At 40.1% G+C, this 14,569-nt stretch overlaps 1 protein-coding gene across 1 annotated transcript in view; it reads left to right on the forward strand.

The window, feature by feature from the left end:
* Window positions 1-12,144, forward strand: part of bop1 (BOP1 ribosomal biogenesis factor) — a 123,371-nt gene extending 111,227 nt beyond the window's left edge. Inside the window, exons 12-16 of the mRNA XM_062990275.1 lie at window positions 3,081-3,261; window positions 3,807-4,098; window positions 5,586-5,670; window positions 5,769-5,876; window positions 11,387-12,144. Of these exons, the coding sequence (XP_062846345.1) occupies window positions 3,081-3,261; window positions 3,807-4,098; window positions 5,586-5,670; window positions 5,769-5,876; window positions 11,387-11,540 (820 nt within the window). The 3' untranslated portion in view covers window positions 11,541-12,144. The remainder of the gene's footprint in view (window positions 1-3,080; window positions 3,262-3,806; window positions 4,099-5,585; window positions 5,671-5,768; window positions 5,877-11,386) is intronic.
* Window positions 12,145-14,569: the final 2,425 nt, after the last annotated feature.

Raw genomic sequence — 14,569 nt, forward strand, 5'->3', positions numbered from 1 at the left:
CAGAAGAGGATTGGGAGAATATCATGTGGTCAGATGAAACCAAAATGGAACTTTTTGGTAAAAACTCAACTCGTCGTGTTTGGAGGAAGAAGAATGCTGAGTTGCATCCCAAGAACACCATACCTACTGTGAAGCATGGGGGTGGAAACATCATGCTTTGGGGCTGTTTTTCTGCAAAGGGGACAGGACGACTGATCCGTGTTAAGGGAAGAATGAACGGGGCCATGTATCGTGAGATTTTAAGCCAAAACCTCCTTCCATCAGTGAGAGCATTGAAGATGGAACGTGGCTGGGTCTTCCAGCATGACAATGATCCCAAACACACCGCTCGGGCAACAAAGGAGTGGCTCCGTAAAAAGCATTTCAAGGTCCTGGAGTGGCCTAGCCAGTCTCCAGACCTCAACCCCATAGAAAATTTGTGGAATCCATGTTGCCCAGCGACAGCCCCAAAACATCACTGCTCTAGAGGAGATCTGCATGGAGGAATGGGCCAAAATATCAGCTACAGTGTGTGCAAACCTGGTGAAGACTTACAGGAAACGTTTCACCTCTGTCATTGCCAACAAAGGTTATGTTACAAAGTATTGAGTTGAACTTTTGTTATTGACCAAATACTTATTTTCCACCATAATTTACAAATAAATTCAAATAAATGTGATTTCCTGGATTTTTTTTTCTCATTTTGTCTCTCATAGTTGAAGTGTACCTTGATGAAAATTACAGACCTCTCTCATCTTTCTAAGTAGGAGAACTTGCACAATCAGTGGCTGACTAAATACTTTTTGACCCCACTGTATGTCTCAAGCCCTGATAAATAGGAAGAGAGGGCTCAATCAAATATGCAGATCAGAAGTCAGTTACATATTGAATTAGTCGAGGCTAAGATTAACAATGACTGCCACTAGTACTGTTGACCACCAGGCTAAAGGTGGAATCTGTGCTACTTCTGGGCAGAGAAGGATCAGGAATAAATTAAGAAGAGAGGTCGGCGTAAGGGTAGCAAGGTAGAAATTTGAGCTGGAACTTTAAACGTGGGCACTATACATGTGCAGAGTAGGGATAAGAGTTCTATCAGGTGATCTCAGGATGCTGAGAATGGGACCACCAGGCAGAAGAAAGAGAATAAGGTCAAAAAGGGGGTTATGGATGTGGTAAGGGGGGGTTCAGGACAGGGCAAGATTAATGATTCACTGTGGCGACCCCTAATTAGAGCAGCTGAAAGATGATCGTCTGTATATGTAGACATGCACTTTGGTGCTAAATCTGCCCTCTTGTGCACAATATATAGGGGATTTGAATACTCAAAACACTATCTATTATGATTCGAAATATATTTGTGTAACAAACATTGTCATACAGCGAATAAAATGTACAACCCCAAATCAGAAAAAGTTGGGACAGCATGGAAAATGTAAATAATAAAAAAACAGTGTTCCTTACATTTACTTTGACTTTTATTTGATTGCAGACAGGATGAAACTGAGATATTTCATGTTTTATCTGCTCAACTTCATTTCATTTATTAATAAACATCCATTCCTGCATTTCAGGCCTGCTACACATTCCAAAAAAAGTTGGGACAGTAAAGCATTTACCACTTTGTAATGTTGCCATTCCTTTTCACCACACTTAAAAGAAGTTTTGGCACCGAGGAGACCAAGTGATTTAGTGTTTCAGCTTCTATTTTGTCCCATTCTTCCTGCAAACACGTCTTAAGATGTGCAACAATCGTCATCGCATTTTTTCAAAATTCTCCACACATTCTCTGTTGGGGACAGATCAGGACTGCAGGCAGGCCAGTCCAGTACCCGTACCCTCTTCTTCCACAGCCATGCCTGTGTGCAGCATGTGGTTTTGTATTGCCTTGTTGAAAAATGCATGAACATCCCTGGAAAAGATGATGAAGATCTCAGTGTACTTTTCTGCATTAATGCTGCATCACAGAAGTGTAAATGACCTTTGCCAAGGGCACTGACACGAACCCCATACCATGACAGACCCTGGCTTTTGGATATGTTGCTGATAACAGTCTGGTTGGTCCTTTTCGTCTTTGGTCCAGAGCACACAGCATCCATTTTTTTCCAAAAAAGACCTGGAATTCTGATTTATCTGACCACAATACACGTTTCCACTGTGTGATGGTCCATTTTAGATGCCTCCGAGCCAGGAGTTTTAAGTTTTAAGTGGCATTTGTGCATGTAACTCTGTATTGTAGTGCTTGACAAAGGTTTGCCAAAGTAATCCCTCACCCATGTGGTTATATCAGCTATTGTTGAGTGGTGGTTCTTGATGCAGTGCCGTATGAGGGATGGAAGATCACGGGTGTTCAGCTTAAGCTTGCACTTTTGGCCTTTAAGCACTGAAATTCCTCCTAATTTTTTTTATCTTTTATTTATATTATGCACTGTAGAGGGAGAAATATGCAAATCCCTTCCAATCTTTCTTTGAGGTACATTGTTTTTAAACATTTTAATCATTTTCTCACGCATTTGTTGACAAACTGGAGATCCTCTGATCATTTTTGCTCATCAAAGACTCAGCCTTTCCTGGATGCTGCTTTTGTATCAAATCATGAGTACAATCACCTGTTGACATCACCTGTTTAAAATCACATTATTATTTAGTTTTTTCACCTCATTACTAGCCTTAAACTGCCCCGTCCCCCTTGTTGCAGGCCTGAAATGCAGGAATGGAGGTATATTAAGAAATGAAATGAAGTTGAGCAGATAAAACATGAAATATCTCAGGTTCATCCGGTCTGCAATCAAATAAAAGTCAAAGTAAATGTAAGGAACACTGTTTTTATTTTATTTGCATTTTCCATACTGTCCCAACTTTTTTTGATTTGGGGTTGTACAACTACAATCTACAAAACTTTAAAAACTTTGTTTTAAAATCTAGTGAGGAAGCACACAGAGCTCCCTCGTTATTCAGTCAAATTATAGCTTATAGATTTTAAGGCATCTAAGAATTTAGACATTTCGGGAGCATTCATAGGATGATGTAAAATGCTGTCAATGTAGAGAGCTACATTTTCAGACAGACCCAGTGTTTATTATAGTGTGTGTGTTTGTGTGTAGTGGCGAGACCGTAGTGCTGATAAACCCTGGGCTAGGTGACCGGATGATCTGCAATGCTACTGATCAACACATCTCCTCCTATGACGAACCGGAAGAGGCCAAGGAGCAGGCGGTCAAGTGGACTGTCTCTGAGGGCAAAGATCATGAGCAGGGTCAACGACTCATTCTTACACATCCCAAGGTACTTCTAAAGTACTTGTAAATGCGGTAATGTCATGTTGGGGCAAATCTCTCTCTTTTTTGGGAGGTAAATAGTCATGGTTTAAGTATTTTTGCTTGGATCACTGGAGGCGTAATACCTGTGTTAGTTATATTACAGATCTGATTAATGCTGCTGCACACAGTCTGAGGAAATTATTAAATGTTTTTTTTTTCCTGTGGGACCTTCTGTCCTTCACATGAGCTGTAGCCAGGAGGCTTTTAACTACTGGCAAAACCCACAAGGTTGTGGTCGTCTTCTTCCTGAAATGGAAAGAAATATAAGACGCCTCCAGTGTCCAATTAAACTGAAACGTCAGCTCACCAGCTGGAAGGCTGGTTAAACCAGTATTAATGGCCATAAATTCATTCTTGGAGTGTCTTAAAGATTATAATTGGATTAATGTCAGTGAGGTTACCACAGAATGACTTTAACCATTAACCTTACCATCATAACGTGGTAACCATAACCATACCTTGCTCTTTCTCATAATGCTTCTCTTCCTCTTCCCTTCTGCTCCTCTTCAGGCTGTGAGACAGGTGACTTGGCATGGAAAGGGCGACTACCTTGCCTGCGTCATGCCCGACGACAGCAGCAGTCTGCAGGTGGTCATTCACCAGGTGAGCAAGCGCCGCACTCAGAACCCCTTCCGCAAGAACAAGGGCATGGTGCAGTGCGTCTCCTTCCATCCCATCCGACCCTACTTCTTTGTGGCCACCCAGCGCTATGTGCGCATCTACAACCTCATCAAGCAAGAACTCACCAAGAAGCTCATGGCCAACTGCAAGTGGATCTCCAGCATGGCTGTGCACCCAGCAGGTGGGCGTGCGCCTCATTGGGTTTTCATTTTTCTATACTGTTGGATTACGCATGTTCTCATACTTTTGGTCATATAGGGTAGCCAATAAGGTGGAACACACATTGCAGAGGTGTCAAATAAATCTATAAATGCTTTACTTTATTCAATGTAATTTCACTTCATATATCCACTTCAAATCTAGACACACACTCTTTGGACTTATATGTAATACTTACGTTTTATGCAATCAGAAATATTCAACCCTCTTTATGGTGTGTATAAAATTAAATAAAATACACAAGTTTTAGTAAATAGAGAAAAATATTGATTAATACATACACTGATCAGCCATAACATTAAAACCACCTCCTTGTTTCTACACTCACTGTCCATTTTATCAGCTCCACTTACCATATAGAAGCACTTTGTAGTTCTACAATTACTGACTGTAGTCCATCTGTTTCTTTACATACTTTTTTAACCTGCTTTCACCCTGTTCTTCAATGATCAGGACCCCACAGGACCACCACAGAGCAGGTATTATTTAGGTGGTGGATCATTCTCAGCACTGCAGTGACACTGACATGGTGGTGGTGTGTTAGTGTGTGTTGTGCTTGTATGAGTGGATAAGACAGCAGCGCTGCTGGAGTTTTACCGTGTCCACTCACCGTCCACTCTATTAGACACTCCTACCTAGTTGGTCCACCCTGTAGATGTAAGTCAGAGAGACGATCGCTGATCTATTGCTGCTGTTTGAGTTGGTCATCTTCTAGACCTTCATCAGTGGTCACAGGACGCTGCCCATGGGGCGCTGTTGGCTGGATATATTTTTGGTTGGTGGACTATTCTCAGTCCAGCAGGAACAGTGAGGTGTTTAAAAACTCCAGCAGCACTGCTGTGTCTGATCCACTCATACCAGAACAACGCACACTAACACACCACCACCATGTCAGTGTAACTGCAGTACTGAGAATGATCAGCAAGAACAGCATGAAAGGGGGCTAACAAAGCATGCAGAGAAACAGATTGTAGAACTACAAAGTGCTTCTATATGGTAAGTGGAGCTGATAAAATGGACAGTGAGTGTAGAAACAAGGAGGTGGTTTTAATGTTATGGCTGATACATATGTGCATAACATATACTACACACACACTGACAAACTGAAAAATGGACATCATGTACAGTTAATGGTGAAAGATGGTAAATCATGCGATCCTTACATATATTAACACACACAGTGTGACTCATTAGTAAATACATTGTTCATGTTGATAAGACAAAGTTAAATGTTATAGCGTAAAGTTATGTGCACTAAAATATTAACTAAATAAGTAAAACATGAGTGATTTCCCCTCACTGTAAACAGTATAACATCAGTTCATGTGTGGGTCTATTTTAATTAATCTTTAAGGGTCAAAAGTGAGGGTGATGTTAATCATGACAGTTTATTAAATATTGAATGATCTCTTCTTTAGCATCTAACCTCTGTGTTTAACATTCCTGCAGGTGATAATGTAGTCTGTGGAAGCTATGACTGTCGGCTAGCCTGGTTTGATCTGGATCTGTCCACAAAGCCGTACAAAGTCCTCCGGTAAGTATGTGCAAATGCCATCTCATGTTTTTTTTCTTATGTGTGACTGTTATCACCACTCCTGCATCTGTCTTCTGTCTCCTGTCTCCTGCAACCAGGCACCATAAGAAAGCTCTGAGGAGTGTGGCCTACCACAAGCATTACCCATTGTTTGCCTCTGGCTCAGATGATGGCAGTGTCATTGTCTGTCATGGAATGGTTTACAAGTGAGTGTCCTTCCTCTCTTTTATATGATCAGCATACTTTTTCACAGCTGGTTTGCTTTGTGTCTTTTGGCTTTCTCTGACTGACTTTATGTCTGTAATTTTTTTATAATTCTCACTCACCCTGCATTTTCATCACCATTTTTTTATTTACGTTTTGGGCTTGGATCCAGTGTATCCACAGGGCACATTTAGCTTCAGCCAGTATGGTTAGGACTCATTTTTGCACCGTAGAAATGATATGTGCATGGTCAAGGGCAGCACAAATCTTTATCGAACCCTTTCATCAGCTGGACCTAATATATATTTTTATACTAAGCTGAAAGATGTACTGCTACTGTTTGCTCTTTAGCCAGCCTGTTGATGCATATACTGCAAACTATTTCCAGTAATTAGTTTTTATTGTACCTATAATTTTCCAAGCAGTCACTGCTCAGAAAATGAGTCGTATTTTTTTTTTTACTAAGGCTTCATGCTCTGAAGTATAGCACCAGTTTGACATACAGTTGCAATAAAATGTTTAACCTCCATTGCAAATTAGGTTTATTAGCCAAATGTACAAACTTTAAACTGTTTGCAATAACCCAAACAAGAACTATATACAGTATCTCACAAAAGTAAGTACCCCTCACATTTCTGCAAATATTTCATTATATCTTTTCATGGGACAACACTATAGACATGAAACTTGGATATAACTTAGAGTAGTCAGTGTACAACTTGTATAGCAGTGTAGATTTACTGTCTTCTGAAAATAACTCAACACACAGCCATTAATGTCTAAATAGCTGGCAACATAAGTGAGTACACCCCACAGTGAACATGTCCAAATTGTGCCCAAATGTGTCGTTGTCCCTCCCTGGTGTCATGTGTCAAGGTCCCAGGTGTAAATGGGGAGCAGGGCTGTTAAATTTGGTGTTTTGGGTACAATTCTCTCATACTGGCCACTGGATATTCAACATGGCACCTCATGGCAAAGAACTCTCTGAGGATGTGAGAAATAGAATTGTTGCTCTCCACAAAGATGGCCTGGGCTATAAGAAGATTGCTAACACCCTGAAACTGAGCTACAGCATGGTGGCCAAGGTCATACAGCGGTTTTCCAGGACAGGTTCCACTCGGAACAGGCTTCGCCAGGGTCGACCAAAGAAGTTGAGTCCACGTGTTCGGCGTCATATCCAGAGGTTGGCTTTAAAAAATAGACACATGAGTGCGGCCAGCATTGCTGCAGCATTGCTTGAAGACGTGGGAGGTCAGCCTGTCAGTGCTCAGACCATACGCCGCACACTGCATCAACTCGGTCTGCATGGTCGTCATCCCAGAAGGAAGCTGACGCACAAGAAAGCCCGCAAACAGTTTGCTGAAGACAAGCAGTCCAAGAACATGGATTACTGGAATGCCCTGTGGTCTGACGAGACCAAGATAAACTTGTTTGGCTCAGATGGTGTCCAGCATGTGTGGCGGCGCCCTGGTGAGAAGTACCAAGACAACTGTATCTTGCCTACAGTCAAGCATGGTGGTGGTAGAATCATGGTCTTGGGCTGCATGAGTGTTGCTGGCACTGGGAAGCTGCAGTTCATTGAGGGAAACATGAATTCCAACATGTACTGTGACATTCTGAAGCAGAACATGATCCCCTCCCTTCGAAAACTGGGCCTCATGGCAGTTTTCCAACATGATAACGACCCCAAACACAACCTCCAAGATGACAACTGCCTTGCTGAGGAAGCTGAAGGTAAAGGTGATGGACTAAACCCAATTGTGCACCTGTGGCGCATCCTCAAGTGGAAGGTGGAGGAGTTCAAGGTGTCTAACATCCACCAGCTCCGTGATGTCATCATGGAGGAGTGGAAGACGATTCCAGTAGCAACCTGTGCAGCTCTGGTGAATTCCATGCCCAGGAGGGTTAAGGCAGTGCTGGATAATAATGGTGGTCACACAAAATATTGACACTTTGGGCACAATTTGGACATGTTCACTGTGGGGTGTACTCACTTATGTTGCCAGCCATTTAGACATTAATGGCTGTGTGTTGAGTTATTTTCAGAAGACAGTAAATCTACACTGCTATACAAGCTGTACACTGACTACTCCTAAGTTATATCCAAGTTTCATGTCTATAGTGTTGTCCCATGAAAAGATATAATAAAATATTTGTGTATATATATACAGTGTATCACAAAAGTGAGTACACCCCTCACATTTCTGCAGATATTTAAGTATATCTTTTCATGGGACAACACTGACAAAATGACACTTTGACACAATGAAAAGTAGTCTGTGTGCAGCTTATATAACAGTGTAAATTTATTCTTCCCTCAAAATAACTCAATATACAGCCATTAATGTCTAAACCACCGGCAACAAAAGTGAGTACACCCCTTAGTGAAAGTTCCTGAAGTGTCAATATTTTGTGTGGCCACCATTATTTCCCAGAACTGCCTTAACTCTCCTGGGCATGGAGTTTACCAGAGCTTCACAGGTTGCCACTGGAATGCTTTTCCACTCCTCCATGACGACATCACGGAGCTGGCGGATATTCGAGACTTTGCGCTCCTCCACCTTCCGCTTGAGGATGCCCCAAAGATGTTCTATTGGGTTTAGGTCTGGAGACATGCTTGGCCAGTCCATCACCTTTACCCTCAGCCTCTTCAATAAAGCAGTGGTCGTCTTAGAGGTGTGTTTGGGGTCATTATCATGCTGGAACACTGCCCTGCGACCCAGTTTCCGGAGGGAGGGGATCATGCTCTGCTTCAGTATTTCACAGTACATATTGGAGTTCATGTGTCCCTCAATGAAATGTAACTCCCCACCACCTGCTGCACTCATGCAGCCCCAGACCATGGCATTCCCACCACCATGCTTGACTGTAGGCATGACACACTTATCTTTGTAGTCCTCAACTGATTGCCGCCACACATGCTTGAGACCATCTGAACCAAACAAATTAATCTTGGTCTCATCAGACCATAGGACATGGTTCCAGTAATCCATGTCCTTTGTTGACATGTCTTCAGCAAACTGTTTGCGGGCTTTCTTGTGTAGAGACTTCAGAAGAGGCTTCCTTCTGGGGTGACAGCCATGCAGACCAATTTGATGTAGTGTGCGGCGTATGGTCTGAGCACTGACAGGCTGACCCCCCACCTTTTCAATCTCTGCAGCAATGCTGACAGCACTCCTGCGCCTATCTTTCAAAGACAGCAGTTGGATGTGACGCTGAGCACGTGCACTCAGCTTCTTTGGACGACCAACGCGAGGTCTGTTCTGAGTGGACCCTGCTCTTTTAAAACGCTGAATGATCTTGGCCACTGTGCTGCAGCTCAGTTTCAGGGTGTTGGCAATCTTCTTGTAGCCTTGGCCATCTTCATGTAGCGCAACAATTCGTCTTTTAAGATCCTCAGAGAGTTCTTTGCCATGAGGTGCCATGTTGGAACTTTCAGTGACCAGTATGAGAGAGTGTGAGAGCTGTACTACTAAATTAAACACACCTGCTCCCTATGCACACCTGAGACCTAGTAACACTAACAAATCACATGACATTTTGGAGGGAAAATGACAAGCAGTGCTCAATTTGGACATTTAGGGGTGTAGTCTCTTAGGGGTGTACTCACTTTTGTTGCCGGTGGTTTAGACATTAATGGCTGTATATTGAGTTATTTTGAGGGAAGAATAAATTTACACTGTTATATAAGCTGCACACAGACTACTTTTCATTGTGTCAAAGTGTCATTTTGTCAGTGTTGTCCCATGAAAAGATATACTTAAATATCTGCAGAAATGTGAGGGGTGTACTCACTTTTGTGATACACTGTATATATATATATATATATATATATATATATATATATATATATATATATATATATATATATATATATATATATATATATATATATATATATATATATATATATATATATATATATATATATATACATATATACATATATATACACACACGGCACGGCACGGTGGCTAAGTGGGTAGAACTGTTGCCTCACAGCAAGAAGGTCCTGGGTTCGATCCCCAGGTGGGGCGGTCCAGGTCCTTTCTGTGTGGAGTTTGCATGTTCTCCTCGTGTCTGTGTGGGTTTCCTCCGGGTGCTCCGGTTTCCTCCCACAGTCCAAAGACATGCATCCAGGTGAATTGGAGATAGTAAATTGTCCATGACTGTGTTTGACATTAAACTTGTGAACTGATGAATCTTGTGTAATGAGTAACTACCGTTTCTGTCATGAATGTAACCAAAGTGTAAAACATGACGTTAAAATCCTAGTAAGTAACAAATAAATAAATCAAGATAAATTACAACCCCAAATCAGAAAAAGTTTACATTTTCATTTACATTTTCAGCATTTAGCAGACGCTTTTATCCAAAGCGACTTACAATTATGACTGAACACGATTTTGAGCAATTGAGAGTTAAGGGCCTTGCTCAGGGACCCAACAGTGGCAACTTGGTGGTGGTGGGGCTTGAACCGGCAATCTTCTGATTACTACTCCAGTACCTTAACCACTGAGCTATCACTGCAAAAGTTGGCACAGCATGGAACATAATAAATAATAAAAACACAGAGTTTCTTACATTTACTTTGACTTTTATTTGATTGCAGACAGGATGAACCTGAGATATTTCATGTTTTATCTGCTCAACTTCATTTCATTTATTAATAAACATCCATTCCTGCATTTCAGGCCTGCAACACATTCCAAAAAAAGTTGGGACAGTAAAGCATTTACCCCTTTGTAATGTTGCCATTCCTTTTCACCACACTTAAGACGTTTTAGCACCGAGGATACCAAGTGATTTAGTGTTTCAGCTTTATTTTGTCCCATTCTTTCTGAATCTGACCACAATACACGGTTCCACTGTGTGATGGTCCATCCTAGATGCCTCTGAGCCCAGAGAAGTCAACACCGCTTCTGGACATAGTTAACATAAGGCTTCTTTTTTGCACAGTAAAGTTTTAAGTGGTGTTTGTGCATGTAACTGTATTATAGTGCTTAACAAAGGTTTGCCAAAGTAATCCCTCACCCATGTGGTTATATCAGCTATTGTTGAGTGGTGGTTCTTGATGCAGTGCCGTCTGAGGGATCGAAGATCACGGGCATTCAGTTCAAACTTTTTTTGGAATGTGTTGCAGGCCTGAAATGCATGAATGGATGTTTATTAATAAATGAAATAAAGCTGAGCAGACAAAATCAAATAAAAGTCAAAGTAAATGTAAGGAACACTGCATTTTTTTTTTTTCCATACTGTCCCAACTTTTTCTGATTTGGGGTTGTACATGCTTTGAATACTATGTAAATAATACCACCTTTATAGCATTAGTGAACAACACTAACTATTGGCTTCCAGCAATGAACATGAGTCAAATTACCTTAAGATCTACTAATTACACAAATTGCGGGTGGGGTTTGTGCTGGTTAGTGTTTTGTGTTGTTTAATTTAGTTGATTAAAATGTAAAATAAACTTTGTCCAATACTGAAAATTCTGTTTTGTCTTTTACAGTGACCTGTTGCAGAACCCTCTCATCGTCCCCGTTAAGGTTTTGAAAGGTCATACCATCACTCATGACCTTGGGGTGCTCGATGTGGCTTTCCACCCCACCCAACCCTGGGTATTTTCCTCCGGGGCTGATGGAACAGTTCGTCTCTTTACCTAGTCTTCCCAGTCTCTTCTGTTGTTTAGTGATTGTATTTGTGTATCCTGTAAGAGAAAATGAGATTTTTAAACTCCAGTTTTTACATCTTGTTACTAAGCAAACGTATGAGGTAAAATGATGACGATGCTAGGTGTTATTTCTTTTTTATTTTATCAACATGTCACATTTTTATGAAACTCGAAGGATAAAAGTAAAAAAATAAAAGTCAAGTCGGTGTCAAATCATGACATGCCTGGTTTCCAGCGTCAAGCACAAGCGTGCCTAATTTCCACCACCAATTTTCTCTGAGTGGTCCGGAAGGACTTTTCCCACATTGGGTTGAGCAGCTGCCTCACAGCACATCAAGACTGAACGCATAAAAATATATGTTTAACTTTCATACATGCCAAGGGAAACAAGTGAGAAGTAAGCTGCTGTGAGTTTCAGCAGTTCTGTCCTACCTAAGCTCATTTTTCCAATTAAATCCACGCTTGTTTTACTTGGTCAGTTTGCCAGTATCCATGATCAGGCACGCTGTGTTGTGTTAAACATGTTGAGTCGTGAAATCTTGACCGGGTGTATTGCTGAGAGCCGTTATTTTTAATTAAAACTCCTGTTTTCTGAAGAGGATTTTTTTTTTTGCCTTTTTTTCTTCTTTCCTTTGCCGTAGGTCAGTGGGGGTGATTTAAAAACTGAAATATATGCAGTGAGAGACTTGGGGAATGGGGTTCTTTTCCTGCGTGGGGAGGCCCAGACAGAGCGATCAGAAGCCTGTGTGTATTATAGATCAGGTTTCACTTAAGCCGTCCACCTGCGGGCATCTCTCTCACCACTGAGTCTGCACGCCTGTTAGGGGGAAGCCTGTCAGAGTTCTTCAGATCAGCTTCACAGCTTTAAACACATCATAGCTCGCTAGTATTAATACTTCTCGATCGTTGTCAAATTGATTTAATGTCTTAACTGACTTGATGTAGAGAATATGCACCAGAATCTTGTTATCTCTTTTAACTTTTACCTAATGAACATATGATGTACTGTTGTACAGTCAATAGGCAAAAGTATTTGGACACCTGATAATGGGCATGTTGGAAATTCTATTCTAAAACCATGGGAACTGATATGGCTTTGTGTCCACCTTTCCTTCTTTGTGGCTGTAACATCTTTCACTCCTGTGATTCAGAAGATTTACAAATTTGTGCCCATTCAATCAAGAGAGAATGTGTTAGGTCAGTCACCGCTGTTGTACAAGAAGGCCCGGTTCCCAATCTACATTTCAATTTATCCCAAAGATATTTAATAGGGTTAAGGTTTGTGCTTTTTGCAGGTCGAGTGACTACAAACTATTGCTGCAAAATGAGAATGGGGAAAATATAACTCATTATTTACACCTGACCTAATAATAGAGATGAGCGACCACATACTTCTCAAAATATTGTTTAAAATAAAGCTTGCTTTATCCTACCATTTAAGCTCTTTCCCAGAGCCATCAGACAGTCAGTCGAGCGCAGCAGATGAGAGCCGATGCAGCTCGGAAAAGTCAGTATAACTAATCCACAGGCACTAAAATCTCCTCCACATATGCAGTGATTTGTTAGTTTGATGTGTAAAATGGGTGTGGATGGAGCTTAGCAGGTAAATAGATGGATGAGTGTGTGTGAGCATCTCAAAATGTATGATACCTTATTTTAGTCAATATTTAAAGAATTCTAAAAGTGCTATTATATTAAATGTGGTTATATATAAGCTCGTAAAACAATGACCAATGAATCTCTTACATGCCTACATTGCATTCATACTTTTTTTTTTAAACTGTCAAAAGAATGAGCCTATATGTTACATACAAATCATAGTATTAGGATAAACTTTCTATATAGAAACAGCTCAAGTGTTAATGCTCCCAAACCTCTAGTTTAACTTTAACATGATGCATGGAGTATATGAACAATAGGCTTGCCAGGCTTTTTTAGCTGCTTGTTTTGCTACATTAAGTCTTGTAAACTCGAATCAAGGTTTATTCGTCACATACATAGTCATTTACAGTACAGAAATGCTTTTGTGACTGCCCGGCCACGTTGGTAATTACAAAATATATATATATATATATACTATATATAAAATATATGTTATATATATTATACTAAAATAGAAATGTTTTAATGTAAATGTTTCAAAGTGAAAATAGAAGAAAAAAAGAAACTTAAAATATTATTTTAAAAAATAGAAGCAATTTAAAGTGAACCAAGTGTGCAAAGTGACAACGTGGTGCAAGAACTGAACATAATACTGAACATACATATTGTGCAACGTAATGCTATGAGTTGTGATTATTATATACAATTACAAATTTATGTACATATACACACATACAGTATATACATATGAATAAAAACTGTATACACGCATATACATATATATTAATTTAGATTTAGTGTAAATTTAGTTTATTAAGTAGTGCCCTAAACCAGTGTTTACTAAAATTACTAAAATGCATTTCATTAAGAAATAAGTAATACCTTCTACCTTCACATTTTGGTTTCTGTGACATAAAGTCTACCTTAAACAGTTGACAGCTGGGAAAATATGAAATATAAAATAAACAATGATTTGTTCATTCTTTTTTGTTTAAAATATTTAATGTTTCATATTTACTCATTTTAATTATGTATTTATTTACATATAAAAGCCCTAACAAAATCTGATATGGTTGCTGCACGTTCTGAAAAGGTGTCATGTTTACCACCATGTTAACTCATCTACATCACAACAGTGTTGTGTTTTTATTTGTGAACTAGACACCAATTGTTGTATTTGTGGAAGTTTTCCTATTCTTGCTTTATATAACGCTTCACCTGCTCAACAGTTTGGAGTCTCTATTGTTGAATATTGTATTTCATACTGTCCCACACACCGGTCTGGACTGCATTCCTTTTTGTAGAACCAAATCATTCATCTCAAATGAGCCCAGAGAAATCAGCAACATTTCTGGATGTTGTTTAGATATCGCTTCAACTTTGCTTACTGGAGGATTAACTGCATTTGTAAAAGCAATT

The sequence above is a fragment of the Trichomycterus rosablanca genome, chromosome 2, assembly GCF_030014385.1.
Source record: "Trichomycterus rosablanca isolate fTriRos1 chromosome 2, fTriRos1.hap1, whole genome shotgun sequence".
Taxonomy (NCBI): Eukaryota; Metazoa; Chordata; class Actinopteri; order Siluriformes; family Trichomycteridae; genus Trichomycterus; species Trichomycterus rosablanca.